This window comes from Scardinius erythrophthalmus (genome assembly GCF_964197995.2).
Source record: "Scardinius erythrophthalmus genome assembly, chromosome: 22".
NCBI lineage: Eukaryota > Metazoa > Chordata > Actinopteri > Cypriniformes > Leuciscidae > Scardinius > Scardinius erythrophthalmus.
The window spans coordinates 17,051,175-17,068,616 of NC_138242.1; the positions used below are offsets into that span (position 1 = coordinate 17,051,175).

Below are 17,442 nucleotides of genomic sequence, written 5' to 3' on the forward strand. Positions count from 1 at the left end.
CAACAACAACAAAAAAAACATCACACATTTTGAAACATTAAAAGCTCTTTAGTTTTTTTTTTTGTACAGTACTGTTTCAAACTTTTTTTTTTTTTCTGTAAAAATAAATCCAGGAACAATTAAAGGCAAAACTAAGCTTTCATTTGTCTCACTTGCAACCTCTACTGGACAAATGTTGGCCTTACAGTATAAGCAAACAGCAATAGAACACTTTGAACGTTATACTATTCATCACCAACACTGTTCTGCCAAACAGTATTTCTGAACTTTTAATTAACCAAAAGTTTTAAATAATTAAAACTTTAAGTCTAAAGTTCATAAAATAATAATAAAAAAAAAAAAAAAAAAAAAAAAACGGCGGCAGCTCAGAAGTCCTCCCCCTTACTCTTCAGGGTTCTCCATCTGTCCTTAAGATTAACACCGGTGCGGTTGTCAAACTCAAAGTCATTCAGGATCATTCTCCAGTTGCCTTCCCCGTGTTTCTTCACACCTGCTTTCAGCTTCCTATCTTCTATCACAGTCCACTTCTGAAACAAACAAACATTGATGCGGTTTATACGTTCAAATACTTGTGCTGTAAACACATTTAACGGAACAGTACACATTTCAGAGTAACTCACCCTCCTGATTTTGCTAGTCAAACTAACATCGCTTTGTAATTCCGAAGGGCTACTACTTCTCCTAGAAAGCTCTGTGTGGATAAAATAAGAATGTATTAATGTTAGAGATTTATAAATGGAATGAGTTGTTCCAAACCCGCATGGTGTTATTTCTATGGAACACAAAAAGAGAAATTTGAAGAAATGCGCATTTGTACATAATCATGATGTTTTATGACATTAAACCAATTTTGATGTTATTAAGACCAGAACATACAATCATCTGTGAAATGGTGAATATGAACTTCCGCATTGAAAAGATCTACAGGATGTTAAGTTCTATGTATTTTTCTCATGGAAAAATAACAGGTTTGGAACAACATGAGACCGAGCACATGTTGTCAATACTACTTAAAAGGGTTAGTTCACCCAAAAATGAAACCTCTGTCATTAATTACTCACCCTCATGTCGTTGATGCCCTCAATTAATGAGAAAAATGTCATTTTTGAGTGAACTAACCCTTTAACAACATACAGAAGTACAAAATTATTCAGTAAAACAATATACATCAAACTACACACACAAAAAATCCATTGGTTGAGAACTTACTGCAAATGGAGGTTCTCTTGCCTGTGGTTCGCGCTTTCTTAGCAGTTTCTGGATTCCACGGGTCATGAGTTTGTTTGGAAAAAAGTTTCCTTCTGGGTCTGTGACGCATACAGAATTGTCAATTTTATGTTTTTAATTTGTTTTCAATTATTAAAGCAATTAGTTTATAAAAGCAAATACAAGTTGGTATGAGTGATAAAAAAAATTAGGTGACATCATATGCCAGCTTGTTATTGATAATTTGTCATACAAATAATTTTGATTTAATTTTTTTTTTCTGTTGTCACTTACAGTGTAAGCCTTTTTTTTTACTTTGAATCATACATAATAATAATAATAATAAAATTCATGACAAAACCTGAAAATTTTTAATTGACAACCATTGCGGTAATCTCAAATAAAAGTGATTAGATTGAATAACCTTGATCAGTCGATTAATCAATTGCAACAGTGTTAGTCAGTATGGTGACTCTCAAGGCCCATTCACACCAAGAACGATAACTATAAATATAACCGGAACAATTACTATATTAGCAGCATCCACACAAGCGGATGATAACAGTTTATATTAAGGGCGCTGCAGTTTTGTCGTCCGTCGCTTTAAATGCTCCAGCTCTTTAAAGCAGAAAGCAATCTGATTGGCTGTCAATGTTTTTATGGTTCATCAGCTGAAGGCATTGTTCTGAAAGTGATTCCAATGATATTGTTTCTCTGTTCTGTTTTCGTTATAGCTGTGGTGTGGACACTGCAATTCTTATATATTTAGAAAAATGTACCTATATGTTTATCATTATTACTATCATTCTTTGTGTGAACGGGCCTTTAAAATTCCAACATTGTAACAACGAATGCCGCTGTTGAAATAACTTTCAAGGCCCTCACCTCACATTTAGCGCCAGTTGATCCACCTGTGCCTCATTTCTGTATGGAAACAAATAAATAAAGCAATAACTAAACATACATTTTCACATTAAATAAAACATACATTAAATAAGAAAAATCCACAAAGGTCTCTACAATTTAAGATTTTACTTTAGAACAAAAAGGTTTATGTTTATATATATATATATATATATATATATATATATATATATATATATATATATATATATATATATTTTACATGGCTTGGTTGAATTCTAATGTAGAATGCGGTCTGTTATTTATTGATATCCTGCTAAGTATAACACACCGTTGCCATGAAAAAAGGATTCTAACCGTAGACGGAACAGACTATTATCTTTAGAGATTTAGCGGAAGGAATACAATTGTTTTTAAATCAATAAAGTCCTTTTTAAATCAATATTTTGTGTCAAATTATTGATTTATTTGGTAGGTAGCCATGTAATAAGCGGGATAATGTACAGAGAGGCGGTTGTTATAGGACAGCCTGTCGGGGTTGTATTCGCTAGAACAACCGCCTCTCTGTACATTATCCCTTACACACACACACACACACAAACACACACACACACACACACACACACACACACACACACACACACACACACAGTGCAATGCATAAGTTTAGACACCCATGCTAAAGTTGACTAAAAAGAGGAATAAAAAATCATATTTTGGAAATTGAACTTAATGCCTTAATTTAAAAAATTAGGAAAAATCCAACCTTTAAGGACACCAATTTCCTTTGTGAATGAATAATGTATCGTAAATAAATAAATGTTCTTCCTTAAAATACAGGGTGCATAAGTTTGGACACCCCTATGTTAAATTCCCATAGAGGCAGGCAGATTTTTATTTTATTTTTTTTAGGATACTATGCATCCTGATAAAGTTCCCTTGGCCTTTGGAATTAAAATAGCCCCACATCATACCTAGAGATTGGCATGGGGTACTTTCCATAAGATCATCTCTCAATGCAAATCAAACCAGCTATTAGGCTAACTGAAATAAAACCATGCCAAGGGGAATTTAACATAGGGGTGTACTCACTTATGCACCGTGTATTTTAAGGAAGAACATTTATTTATTTACGATACATTATTCATTCACAAAGAAAATTGGTGTCCTTAAAGGTTGGATTTTTCCTAATTTTTTAAATTAAGGCATTAAGTTCAGTTTCCAAAAGATGATTTTTTATTCCTCTTTTTAGTCAACTTTAGCATGGGTGTATTCACTTATGCATTGCACTGTATATATATATATATATATATATATATATATATATATATATATATATATATAAGACCAAAATTAAATGTTATTTTAGAAAATTTTATTTCTTATTTACACAATAAATAAAATGTTATTTTATTCTAATCATAGACATTTGCAGTTTAAAAGTTTTGTAGATGAGAAAGATAATTTTACTCTTCTGTTTGAATTGACTCTGGGCTGGACGGTATCCTCTCACTTCTGTCCTGTTCAGATAAGGTTTTCTCTGATCTCTCATGACGTGCTTCAACCACTTTTGATGCTGCCTAAAACACACACACACACACACACACACACACACACACACACACACACACACACACACACACACACACACACGATGAAAATTCACATTTCTTGTAATAAGCAGTAAACTACACGGTCAATAAATCACAGTCAAAGTAACCCATTAGCGGCAACATGACTGCATATTCAATGTGTTGCCTTTACTTTTCTTAGGTGGTTATTGAGGGTGAAGCTAACAGCAATATTTCAGTACCCCCATAAAAACAACACAATTCTAAGAGATCATTATGCAAATTCACAGTACGGTAACCGCATTGAAACCACAGTCAATGATGCCCATTAGCACAGGGATTCTCTTTCCCACAGGAGGTAGCACACAAATCAGTCAGTTTGTCGGAAAGTGGATCAGTTTTTTGTATGTAAAACAAAAAGGGCCTCATACTTCGAGTAAGAAAACGGAGGACCTTTCCAGGTTGACCGCGTCGAGGAACATGTCAATGTTCTCCAACAGCTGGTTGAAAGTGAAGTTCATCAGAAGCGGATCATAAGCATCTTTCTTACTCACAATGGCGGTAAGCTTTCCTTGTAGTTTCTAACACACACACACACACACACACACACACACACACACACACACACACACACACACACACACACACACACACACACACACACACACACACACACACACACACACACACACACACACACACACACACACACACACACACACACACACACACACACACACACACACACACACACACACACACACACACACACACACACACACACACGATGTTAATTTGCTGCATTGTAAGAAAAGCATGTTAAACTGTAACAGGTAAATGCACACCTCAGGTATTTGAGTCTCTTTTTCCAGCCACTGCAGGGTTTCCTTTGCCAACTTTGAATTCCCTTTCTTCACACACACAGCGACAGACTTGGACACAATGAAAATACGGTTACATTTTTATTAATTATTACCGCCATATTTTGTTATTTTGATTATATAATAATATATACAATATACATGTGTCTATTTTCAATGCTATGGCCTTTGTGTAGCTATTTATCTCGTAGTTTGGATTTATATGAAATGCTATCACTTTTCAATAAGAGCTCATTTGTAACTAACTAAGGTTAATAAAAGTATTGTTCATCGTTAATTTCAACATTTAGCCTACTAATACATTTTTACATTTTAAAGTTTTATCTCTTAGCAATCACAATCGCACACCTGCAGGTGATGGGTGCGTGAGAGAATAGACCAAATACGTCAGGTCGAATATAAAAAAAAACAAACAAGGAAATCCCACACAATATAGTTTTAGTTTTGCGGGATTTCCTTTTTTTTTTTTTTTTTTTAGTTTTATCTCTTAACATTAGTTAATGCACTATGAACTAACATTAATGATCAAGGTTTAAAATGTACAGTACATTTTCATGCTTCAATAAGTTTTTTTTTTAATTTTCATAATAAAGTTCAGCACTATTTTATGTGTTATGTTTGTTTTTATTCAGTAACCATTTTAAAAACTATTGGTTGATTAATCGGTTATCGGCCAGTATGGTCGACCCTAGTTATCGTTAGTGGTCAAATCCACTATAGGTCGACCTATATTATTAATTATAGAGGATTTATCCATGAACATCATTTTTAACATATAAATCCAATCAATTCCTGATGGACAAAATCAAGTCCCGCCCTACATTTTTCTTGTTCAATAAGTCATTCCATATATATATATATATGTCCCAATAGGGAAGAAAAGACGATCAAAACTTCGGTTTCATGCTGACTTTAAACCTATTAAAACCCTACAATGTTAAATAAAATAACTCTCTCTTAAGCATACGTACCTGAACAATCAGTAGCGTTTTGATCTTAGCGTGTAAATCTGTATCGGACGCTTCCTTTAATGACTCCCAAATAGGCAGCGCTGACATCAAGGGAGTGATTTGAGTAACGCGATCATAATGGACATCTTAAAAACACAACACATGATGGGTGAAAGTTTCAGACCAGCGCACTTGAATCTTTCATGTACTTTTTTATACATTTAGAAAACATACATACATACATAACATATATATATATATATACAGTACCAGTCAAAAGTTTGGAAACATTACTATTTTTAATGTTTTTGAAAGAAGTCTCTTATGCTCATCAAGCCTGCAGTTAAAAAAACAAACAAAAAAAAACAGTAATATTATGAAATATTATTACAATTTAAAATAATGGTTCTCTTTTTTAATATATTTTAAAATGTAATTTATTTTTGTGATGCAAAGCTGAATTTTCATCAGGAAGTACTCCAGTCTTTGGTGTCTTATGATCCTTCAGAAATCATTCTAATATGCTGATTTATGATCAATGATGGAAACAGTTGTGCTGTTTAATATATTTTTTGGAATACTTTTTTCAGGATTCATTGATGAGTAAAATGCTAACAGCATTTATTCATAAAAACAGCATTTATTCAAAATAAAAACATTTCTAACAATATAAATCGTTACCATCACCTTTTATCAATTTAACGCATCCTTGTTGAATTAAAGTACTAATTTCTAAAAAAAAAAAAAAAAAAAATAGTTATTGTTCCCAAACTTTTGAACGGTAGTGTATATTGTTACAAAAGATTTCTATTCTAAATAAATACAGTTCTTTTTAACTTTTTATTCATCAAATAATCCTGAAAAAAGTATCTCAGGTTATAAAAAATATATTAAACAGCACAACTGTTTCCAACATTGATCATAAATCAGCATATTAGAATGATTTCTGAAGGATCATAAGACACCAAAGACTGGAGTTCTTGCTGATGAAAATTCAGCTTTGCATCACAAAAATAAATTACATTTTAAAGTATATTAAAAAAGAGAACCATTATTTTAAATTGTAATAATATTTCATAATATTACTGTTTTTTTGTTTGTTTGTTTTTTACTGCAGGCTTGATGAGCATAAGAGACTTCTTTCAAAAACATTAAAAATAGTAATGTTTCCAAACTTTTGACTGGTACTGTATATATATATATATATTGGTTTTTTTACAGTATAAATTGGGCCTTTATATATAGCAGCCTTTTAAAAAAAATGCAGAATGGGGGTTGAACATATTTGAGGATCTGTGGCATCTAAATGATTTAAAAATCCTGTTCTAAACAAAAAGGATTATAATAAAATCACTCAAATTTCCATGATTTTCCGGGACTGCATTTTGGAGTTACATTACAGCTGTATAATTTCGTGGTATTATTGCAAATAATGACTTTGAAGCCAAGTATAATTCTTGTATATAATTTATGATTATATTATAATCAAATATTCTATACAAGAAATATACTGGGCTTCCCAGTCATTTGCAATAATACCACGAAATGATATGAATGCTAATTATATAACGTTAGTTGCATTACCCAGTTGTTCCCCATCTATCACTCTGGCAAGGAGGCAGCAGATCGTTCTCTGAGAGTGATGACCTGACCTCTGGGAACATGACTCGAGCTCATCCACCAAAGCTGAGGAAAACACCAACACATGAGAATGCAATATTAGTGACATTTATAATACAAGTAACGTTAAGAAACGAACGCACCGAGCATTAACTATCGGAATCCTTCGAGGAATCAAAAAAACATTTTCTTACCTTCAAATATTTTTAAAGCTTTATGAAACTCCGGTCCAGATCTTGCCTTGAAGTGCCGACATAGTGTCGCGAAATAATAGTCGACCATCCATGACTGAACAACACTTTCGACTTCAACTACATTCGTTTTTTCAGTTGAGCTCGAGATCTCGTGATGAGACGTGCACTCCGTATCCATGTTTATGCAGAAAAATAACAAACGTTCCCGCCAACTGTTGTGCGGGCGGAGTTTATCAGATGCTCCGGCCACAGCGCCCCCAACCGACGGGGAAGAAACAACAATAGCGACTTTTTGATCGAAACAGGGTTCTTCTTTTCTCACAATATCACAACTAAATTAACACTTACGTGAATTTTATAGCACTTTGCTTTGGTCTGACTTTTTCCGTGTAACTTCAACCATGAAACAAATCATCATCATTTTGTTAGGAACCTAGCAATAACACCAGTAAGTAGTCTAGCAATGAATTCTGTGACTGTGATGTGTTGTGGTTGCTGGTTTGTACGAATCTAAAATATTATGTTTGATAAAATTACAGAAACTGGTATGACCAACTTTTTATCATGCAAGTTAACAGTAAATTCACTGATTGGCCAGGTTTGGCTACTTATCTTTCTTAAGTATATAATGGTGTTATAGGCTACACAATAAATACAATAATGGCTATTATGTTAATTGTCGTACCCTTGTGTAAATAATCAATTAATGATTAATAAAATTATATTTCCTTAAATGACAACATAATAATTTACATTGCTAGAACTCAAATTGTACATAATATGTAGGCCTACCTGGATACACTCTATGAATTTATATACTGTACATACAAATATATAAGCTAAATCAAAATAAGAAGGGATTGTTCACCCAAAAATTTATATTCTGTCATCATTTAATCCCCCTCAAGTTGTTCTAAACCTGTATGAGTTTCTTTCTTCTGTTAAGAAGATATTTTTAAGAATGTTGGTAACCAGACAGTTGATGGTAGCCATTGACTGCCATAGTTGAAAAATAATAATAAAATAAACTATGGCAGTCAACGGCTACTGCCAACTGTCTGGTTTTGAACTACATATGGGTGAGTAAATGATGGCAGAATTTTCATTTTTGGGTGAACTATCCCTTTAATGCCTAATCAATTTTTAAAATCCTTTAATTAATTGAGTGACAGTGCTGTTGGAAGAAAACATTAACATTAAATGTGCAGTTAAAATGATCTACTAAGTCATTCCCTTCACTCCTAAGTATTTATAAATAATATATTTCACCTTTACTCTCTGAAAGAAAAATCTGTGTAGCAAATAAATCAACACTAGGTGTCAGACTAGTTCAACCCCATGAACACGTTGCTCGCTATCTTGAACCCTGGCATTAGATGACTAAAGCCATTCAGCTGTGTGTGGAATTCACTTCTATAACTGCTGTATGCCAGATTTCGTTACATTTTAATAAAAGCCTTAGAATGCATTTGCACAAAAGCAAATTACTCTGTGTATTATTGCTTCAAAACTTCTAACATTGCTTCAAAAATTCTTTAAAGGGATAGTTCGGCCAAAAATGATATTTAACCCATGATTTACTCACCCTCAAGCCGTTCGAGATCCATATGTAAATCTTTTTTCAAACAAACACATTTTCAGTTATTTTAGAAAATGTCTTAGATCTTTCAATGGTTATAATGTCAAGCTATGGGGTCCACCTCCTTCAAGTCCCAAAAATGTGCATGCATCCTTCACAAAAGTAATCCATCCGGCTCCAGGGGGATAAACGAAGGCCTTCTGAGGATAATCCGTGTGGTTTTGTCGTAAAAATATACATATATAAAACTTTAGAAATGAAAATATCTTGCTTCCGGCAACGGTCGACGCGCGTTCACGGAGATGGATGCTGGCGTATGACGTAGGACGTTTTCATTTATAAAGTTTTATATATGTATATTTTTACGACAAAACCGCACGGATTATCCTCAGAAGGCCTTCATTTATCCCCCTGGAGCCGGATGGATTACTTTTGTGAAGGATGCATGCACATTTTTGGGACTTGAAGGAGGTGGACCCCATAACTTCACATTACAACCACTGAAAGATCTAAGACATTTTCTAAAATAACTGAAAATGTGTTCATCTGAAAAATGATTGACATATGCATCTCGAACGGCTTGAGGGTGAGTAAATCATGGGTTTAATATCATTTTTGGCCGAACTATCCCTTTAAGGCTGAAATGATGTTTAGAGCATGTAAATTATATTGCGAATAAATTATTTTCTATTTAATAAATAGTTATACTATTTATATAAAAAAAATCTACACTTTTCCTCCACCAAGCGGATGGAATAAAGGCCATATTTGATCTTAATATGGCAAGTTTGTCATTCATGATATCACCTATTTTCTATTCATTTTGGATTGACAAAGTTATTAAACAAGAAAAACGTACCTGCTGCTTTTGTCTCAGGCTGTGAAACCTCACAAGATATTACGTTCGATTACATGTCAGTCTTGTAAACATGTTTATTGTCTTTTGTTTTTCCGACATCCTACAGAAAATACACCCAAGAGCAAGGAATGAGTGGGCACCTGAAGAGCCGCAGGCACAGTTCTGTTCAAAAGTTTGCAGTCGGTAAGATGTTTTTATTGTATAATTAATACGATATTTTTAAATTAAGTTTCTTATGCTCACCAAAGCTGCATTTATTTGATAAAAAATACAGTAATAATTTAATAATATGAATTATTATTAACTGTTTTCTATTTGAATATATTCTAAAATGTAATTTATTCCTGTGATGATGGCAAATCTGAATTTTCAGCATCATTACTCCAGTCTTCAGTGTCACATGATCCTTCAGAAATAATTCTAATGGTGCTCTAGAAACATTTCTTATTATTATCAATGTTGAAAACAGTTGTGCTGCTTAATATTTTTGTGGAAACTGATAAAAAAAATGTCATGCACACCACAACGATTTGAAAGTCTTCCTGATTTACATGTTATGTAATTTGTGCAATTTTTTGCGTACATTTGCAGTTTTTCTGTACTATGAAGAGGAAAAGGCTTGAATAAAGACAGGAGATGGAAGGTGCAGAACACAAGTGAGTTATTTACACATTTATTTGATATCCTGCATATGCTAGTAGACTTAACATAGACAATGCGGTTTATTTTACAGAAATGTTGACATACATGTACCATGACAAAGTGTTCTGTGATCACATAATTGTACAGACTACTACATGCATTCAAAGATGCTGATATGTGCAGAAACAGTCTGCAGTGTAAAGGTGTCTACGGACATTGAGATACAAGATAACACTTAAACAAACAAAAACAGAAAAGAGGCAGTGAGAGGAAGAAATACAATGTATGCATGGGAGAACAGGCTATGACAGATGGATGACACATTCATATTTAACCTCGCTTTCAAACAAACAAACAAAAAATAAAATAAAACACACACTTGCCAAGACAATATATCACACATGATCATGTTATGAGAAACATGCTTGTTCACAGTCCATCAGCTGTTAGAGTTCATTTTACCCTTTACACATGAGCAAAGTCACACAGACACAAATCCCTTTGCATCTACTGCTCCCATAAAGGCTCATGGGAGAAGCTTCTATAGTCATATGATGACATGCTACAGGTAAAAAAGCAGGTGATTGCCTGGTTGTTTGAGTTATGAAGAAAACAAAAGTTTAACAGTACCGACTTTGAGCCCCACTCATTTGTCTTGATTCAACAGGTGCTATGGTGTGAAACTTTTATTTGTGCAATATTTGAATCTGAACTGTAATCATGAAATGCTGCGATACACATGAGAGTCTGCCGTTGACAGATAAAAACAGTATATTGGGATACCAATTAACAAGATATGATATGTTCAAATGATCAAGGCTCTGAAATTGAATTTCTGAGCATATGCAAGCACTTATATGATATGGGACAGCATTTCATCTTGCTTGTGTTTATGGTATCCGATATCTTTAAAGGGATAGTTCATCCAAAAAAGAAAAGAAAAAGGAAAGTGTCATCATTTACTCACCCTCATGTTTTCTCTCTCTCTGTGGAACACAAAAGAAGATATTTTGAAGAATGTTTCAACTGTTTTTGTCTATATAATGAAAGTCATTGGTGCCCAAAACAAGACTGAACCCAATTGACTTTCATTGTAAGGACAAAATATCTTCTAAGTTCCACAGAAGAAATGAAGTAATACACGTTTGGAAAGACATGGGGGTGAATAAATAACAGAATTTTCTTTTTTGTTGTTGAACTATTCCTTTTAAACAGTTGTTGATGTGTATATACGGTACTGAGGAAATTGTAGAAGATTTAACATGCTGAAAAAATATCTTGCTCTGAAAACCATTTCCATTCATTAATCATAACAGAGGTGCCTAGCCAGGCACAAAACTGGTAACAAAACTTCATTCATCGTACCCTCGATAATTATCTCCACATAATATTTGGACACTTGTGTGAATGTCATTGCATTTGATACAAAATATCACACCAAGTAGCATTTGCATGATGCTCTTCTCAACTTCTCTTGATTTTTCAAAGTGATTGAGTCATTTTCCTTCTAGTATATACTGTACGTCAACATTTGACAACCAGAAAGTGTCCCAATTTTGAAACCTAACATGTCTTTTTGTAAAACGTTTTGCTTTAAAAGTGTGCTTGTGCTATATGTCTTTAAAATAAATGCCACTTCATTTGATATTTTGTTAAAAATATCATACATTTTGTCCAAATCCTTTTGGGGGCCATTGTATATGAGGCATATAAAGCACAGCAGGGAAGCTGACCGTCCTGTGGGAATGCATGAGATGGGCCATTATTCAACAGTCTGTCAAAACCAAAACAGGCATGTGATGATTTTCTTTTTAAAAAACAACGACAACAAAAGAAACAAGACGATGCTTTCTTTAAATGAGGAAAACGTAGACATCCACCATATTAGAAGATTAGTGTCGTAGAAAACCTGAGAACTTAATATTACGCATATCTATTACTTAAAGACCTGATTTTTTTCCCCCTATAAAAAGTATAATTTTCTGTACAGTGCTATATGAACAAAGCCAACTTATTTGTAGCCTTCTCATAAATGTTTATGAACAGGCACGTGTCATTTAAACCACCATATGGCAGGAAATTGTGGTCGTGCAGAATTTTGGTTTAGAAAAAATAGAACCACTGTCAGCATTAATTAATAAAACATAAAATACTTTTCATGAGCCCATTAAATCATTTCACAAGTTTGTTTTTCATATTTCAAATGGACCTGTTTGTAGACATTTATAAAAGACCCTCCTGGTCGATTTTGTCAAGAGAATCTTGTTTGAAGAGTATAACCGGAGTGATTCTGACAGCCACGCAGTGTTTTTGTAAAACGTCAAATCTTTTTTGAGTGGTAACACTGATATTTTAAATATTAAAGATATATCATCTGAAAAATACAATTGAAGTCTCTGCCTGTACACTTACAAATCCATTAGACTGTAAATAAAGTGCCACAATTCTTGGCCTGCATAGATTGCAGTATGCTGTATTGCACTTTCCACTATAGGGTAACCGCGAGAGCCAGCTGAAGTCTTGAGTTCCTCCTCCTTGTCTTTTCACAATCTTCATTCGGCCCATTTAGATTTCTCCAAACACAATGTACATTTTGAACAATCAGCCAACCGCCATGCCAAAGCAAGTAATATACATATACTTCCAGCAATCTTGAAATAAAGGCAACATAAAATGAATATTTTCTCAGGTGACAGTAATAAAAATGAAAAAAACTCGGCCAGATGATAATACATAACTCAAAAGAGAAATAAATATTCTTCAATACTCAGTAAAACTGGACAAATGTGAGTTTCTGTTAAGAAATGACTCAAAGGTTAGGCATCTGAATGATACAGATGTGGTGAAATCGTGTGAAAAATTAACCGTAGTGCCATTTACACTACTGTACTCTTGTCAAATAGAAAAAAAAGAATAACTTGGATGTCTGTGTAAATCAAAACATAGTTTGGGTTTTGGTCCTTTTGATAAACCAAGAGGATTGAGGTTTTTAGTTTTAAAAGGGAAATGTGTGAACAATATTTGTAGGTTTTAATGACCAGAATGACCAGAGGTTTTAATGGTTTGATCATTGACTAATTGTACAAAATTCAACTGTTTGCTGTGCTATGGTATATTTGATTATGTAAAGATAAGTTAAGACATACATACCTGCTGTAACCATGTGTTTGTGCGATGCATGTTTGAACTTAAGAGCAGGTTATTAAGCTTGTTTTTTTTTTTTTTGAGAAGCTATCGTGATACATAAATGTCAATAAATAATTAGCATTTTCATCTACTGTATATTATCTGATTGCTAGTCTCATTTGGCAACTATAGGTGTATATGCAACTTTAATATCAAGAAGAAAAAAAGGTGGAGCAATCCATCTGGTCATTAAATCAAGATTTTGATGCTGCTAATTTGAGTATCAAACCAAAAATAATCAAATGAATCAAATAAAATCCCCAAATAAATATGTGACATTATAGACCATTCCTAAATCGTAACACAAAACACATCTGCATTAGGTACACATTGCTTTTCTAAAGAAAGTCATGATATGTTTCAATACGTCGCTACTTTGCAGCTCTCTTTTCACAGTCTTTGATGAAAAATTCCCTCTTTAAAACAGAAAAAAGGCTAACAAAAAACCCTTTTGATATCTACTTTGCCCTCTGTGCATTTTCATTGCTGTAGTCTCTATATTTACCGTGGAGTGCTCTCAGCAAACTAAGCACCGTAAAACAGCTTTGTTAATATGCATGCTCATGTTCTGACTGTCTCTATAAAATGATAAAACAAGTGAAAAGGTAAAATGTACAGGTAGGTCAACGATGTCCTCATTGTTTGGTAAATACATTCTAAACAAGCCTCTAGTTTGCACCCGCATTCTCCAGGTCTCGTCTGCAAGAACTGCAGTCTCGTTTGCGCTATTGACAATAACACAATTACAAGGGACTTTTCATGCCATGCAAAAATATCTTTCAGACCACATCTGTGTGCCTTTTCTCCCCCAGTGCTCTCCATTCTGTCCAAATGTCAGGCCACAGTCACATCCCGGTTTCGCAAGATGGCGAGTGATTGCCATCCCCTGGCATTAGATGGATCTCCGGCGTAAACATGTGGTTCTCCATCTTGTGTTCAGTTTGGTTGGAGTCTGGCTTTTCCTCCTCATTACCACTGACTACACCGACAGTGCAGTTCTGTGCTGCTCGTTTGGGCGTGGAGATGGCTGCAGAAGCCACTTCCATTTGGTTCTGTTCCTCATGGTACTCCTGTTCCTCCAGGTTCCCCAGAAGCAGCGCCGTCTCACCAGGATGGTATCTGCCGGCCAGCATCTTCGGAGAAAGAACCAAGCCTTTTATTGGGATACTACCCAGCGTCTCCGAATCCGAACAGAGAGGAGAGCACTCTCCCTCCGGGGAGTCATCTTCCAGACTGTTGTTGACATCCTGTGGAGAAGAAGTGTTAGGCGGTGTCAGAGGAGCGTTCTCTGGCGTTTCAATGAAGTTGACTTTGAGGCTCTTTGTCTTCATTGGATTCGTGCCACGAATAGAGCTTCTGATGTTCTCTACAACCTCGTTGAAGTTCTCACCATCTGGTTGCAGGTCAGTGTCTCGGTTGACAGTCCCAGAGTTCTCCACGGGACTTATTTCAGAGGGGGTCAGCTGGCCGAGTTGAATAGTCAGAGGTACTTTCGGTTGCCTTTGCTGAATCTGCTCTGCTGTATTTGAAGGGGTGGATGCCTTCTCACCCTGTCCAAATTCAGCAGCGCAGCTTGCAAAGCTGTCAACGCTCGATATGCTTCTGACCTCTGTGATGGCTCTTTCCTTGGGTTGCCCCTCATTGGCAGTCGGGACTTCCTTCATCTCCAACTCTACCTCATGTTTTGACACGGCCACAGGTTGTGTGCTGTTGGTTGTGCTGAGATCCGAGAAGGACTGTGTCTTTGTCATCTGGTTATACATTTCCTCCAGTTTCTGAACGTTCAGATGCTGTGGACTAGGCGTTCTGACGAATTCCCGTGACCCGTGTTGGCCGCTGTCGGGAAACTTCTTGTCAAAGGATCTGAGGCTGGTATCCGAGGATGTGCGCTGTGGAATACCCCACCGGCTCGGAGATAGGTGGTTGTCCATTGGCTGTTTATCGTCATTTTTGTCCACGGCAACGTCCATTAACTCCATGCTTCGTGCGAAGGCATCTTTCAGGTTCATTGAGACAATGCTTCCGTTCCTCTTGGCTCGTTCTAAGGCCTCTCTTCTCTTGATGGCTTTCTCCTGTCGTTTCTGCTCCTTGTAGAACTCGGAAAAGTTATTCACAATAATAGGGATGGGTAAGGCAATGACCAGCACTCCAGCAATGCAGCAAAGTCCACCGACTATTTTGCCAAGCAGAGTCTGTGGGTAAATATCTCCATAGCCCACTGTCGTCATGGTGATTGTAGCCCACCAAAACGAAGCTGGGATGCTGGTGAATTTGGTTGCATCCTCATCCTTCTCTGCAAAGAAGACCAAACTTGAAAATATCATGATTCCCATGGCTAAGAACAATATGAGTAAGCCGAGCTCATTGTAGCTGCGCCTGAGGGTGAATCCAAGAGACTGCAGTCCTGTCGAATGTCTCGCCAACTTCAGAATCCTCAATATTCTCATGATGCGGAATATCTGCACCACCCTCCTCACGTTCTGGAACTGCAGCACACTTTTGTTCGACTCGGTCAGAAAAATAGTGACATAGTAGGGTAATATAGCTAACAAGTCAATGACATTTAGTGGCCCTTTGAAGAATTTCCACTTGTTTGGTGATGACAGGAAGCGCAGGAGATACTCCATTGTAAACCATGCGATACACACGGCTTCAACGTGAGCGAGTTGAGGATTGTCATTGGCTTGGCCAAATTCGTCGATCACTTGGAGTTCGGGCAAGGTGTTCAGGGACAGTGCAACTGTTGAAAGAACGATGAACAGAATGGATATGATGGCCAATATCTGCAAGAGAAAGAAAAAAAGAAGCTTAAGTTATTATGATTTTTTTATTTTATTTTGTTTGACATTCTTGGATCATTATGCAAAATGTTCAATGAATCTGTAGAGCAAAAGATTTTGTTGAGTTGCTGAAGTTAAAGTTGCAAAAATATGTTTAGTTAAATTGTGTACTCGTTTATGCAACCAACAGAGGCATAAAAGCACAAAGCCCTTCTCTCTCTCTCTCTCTCTCTCTCTCTCTCTCTCTCTCTCTCTCTCTCTCTCTCTCTCTCTCTCTCTCTCTCTAAGGGTTCACTTAATTTAAATCCTTAAATGATAACAAATCCATTTTTAGAGGACAATTTAATATTATTTATATTATTTACAATATACTATTTAATTTTCCACTAAAAATTGATTTGTTTTTATTTAAGGATGCATTTGCTCTTCAAGTAAATATTGTTGGCACCAAGAATCCAATTTAAGTTTAAAAAATAGTGACATGATTTGCCTTGAATTCATCCTTTACATCCTCAAAAGTAATCACCAAACTTTCTTTTGCATGCCTGTCCTTGTGTGCTTTATGCATCTCAAGCATCAAGACCAATTTCCCTGTTCCTAGAACTGCTCTGAAAAAATTAATAACATAAAAACCATTTTGCTATGATAAGAGGAGTCCGTCTCCATGCTTGTTCTGTTTGTGTGCCGTAGGTGGGACCGGAAACCGGAAAAATAAGGTTATAAATAAAACCGGGACAAAAATAGCATCCCATTTTCTTTGATTACCTGTGTTAAAATGGACCTCAATGAATGAGCGAGCGTATGCTATGAATAACAAACATGGGCATGAATGAAGTGACCCAGCTCTCTGCCCGTAAATGGCTTCAGTAAATGAATGAGTGGGAGGATCAAGCGTGAGAAGACCTTCCTGCCTGTATTGACCAACTGCAGGCTGAGCTTTTCCAGTAAGAGCAGGTCGAAGAACACAGCCGTCCCTTCACCCACGTATCTCTCACTGCGCCCTATCTGCTGAGAGTTGTTCATTCAACATGACCCATTTGTCACCCGTCCTCAAACTTTGTTAAATCATGGCTTTACCATGCTAGTCTAGTAAACAAAAGTATCGCTCTT

General features: G+C 35.6%; 2 protein-coding genes across 2 annotated transcripts in view; both read right to left on the reverse strand.

Moving 5' to 3' along the window:
- Nucleotides 1-31: 31 nt before the first annotated feature.
- terf1 (telomeric repeat binding factor (NIMA-interacting) 1) lies at nucleotides 32-7,487 on the reverse strand. Its single transcript, XM_081353494.1, has 10 exons — nucleotides 7,287-7,487; nucleotides 7,057-7,158; nucleotides 5,494-5,618; nucleotides 4,487-4,573; nucleotides 4,073-4,222; nucleotides 3,541-3,650; nucleotides 2,092-2,130; nucleotides 1,210-1,307; nucleotides 621-691; nucleotides 32-527 (listed from the first exon to the last, which is right to left on the reverse strand). The coding sequence occupies exons 1-10, from the start codon at nucleotides 7,462-7,464 to the stop codon at nucleotides 366-368; spliced, it is 1,122 nt and encodes a 373-aa protein (XP_081209620.1). The 5' UTR covers nucleotides 7,465-7,487; the 3' UTR covers nucleotides 32-365.
- A 2,945-nt stretch (nucleotides 7,488-10,432) lies between these two features.
- The window catches only part of kcnb2b (potassium voltage-gated channel subfamily B member 2b), a 106,154-nt gene continuing 99,144 nt past the window's right edge, over nucleotides 10,433-17,442 (reverse strand). The window contains exon 3 of the mRNA XM_081353033.1: nucleotides 10,433-16,335. Coding sequence (XP_081209159.1) covers nucleotides 14,398-16,335 — 1,938 coding nt within the window. The 3' untranslated portion in view covers nucleotides 10,433-14,397. The remainder of the gene's footprint in view (nucleotides 16,336-17,442) is intronic.

What these genes read in the sequence shown, in the direction of transcription:
- terf1 (XM_081353494.1), bottom strand. Translation starts at nt 7,464, where the DNA reads ATGGATACGGAGTGCACGTCTCATCACGAGATCTCGAGCTCAACTGAA. An exon ending in AAGAGACTCAAATACCTGAG is followed by an intron (nt 4,223 to 4,486) that starts GTGTGCATTTAC and finishes TGTGTGTGTTAG; the next exon opens with AAACTACAAGGAAAGCTTAC. An exon ending in CAACTGGCGCTAAATGTGAG is followed by an intron (nt 1,308 to 2,091) that starts GTGAGGGCCTTG and finishes TATGCGTCACAG; the next exon opens with ACCCAGAAGGAAACTTTTTT.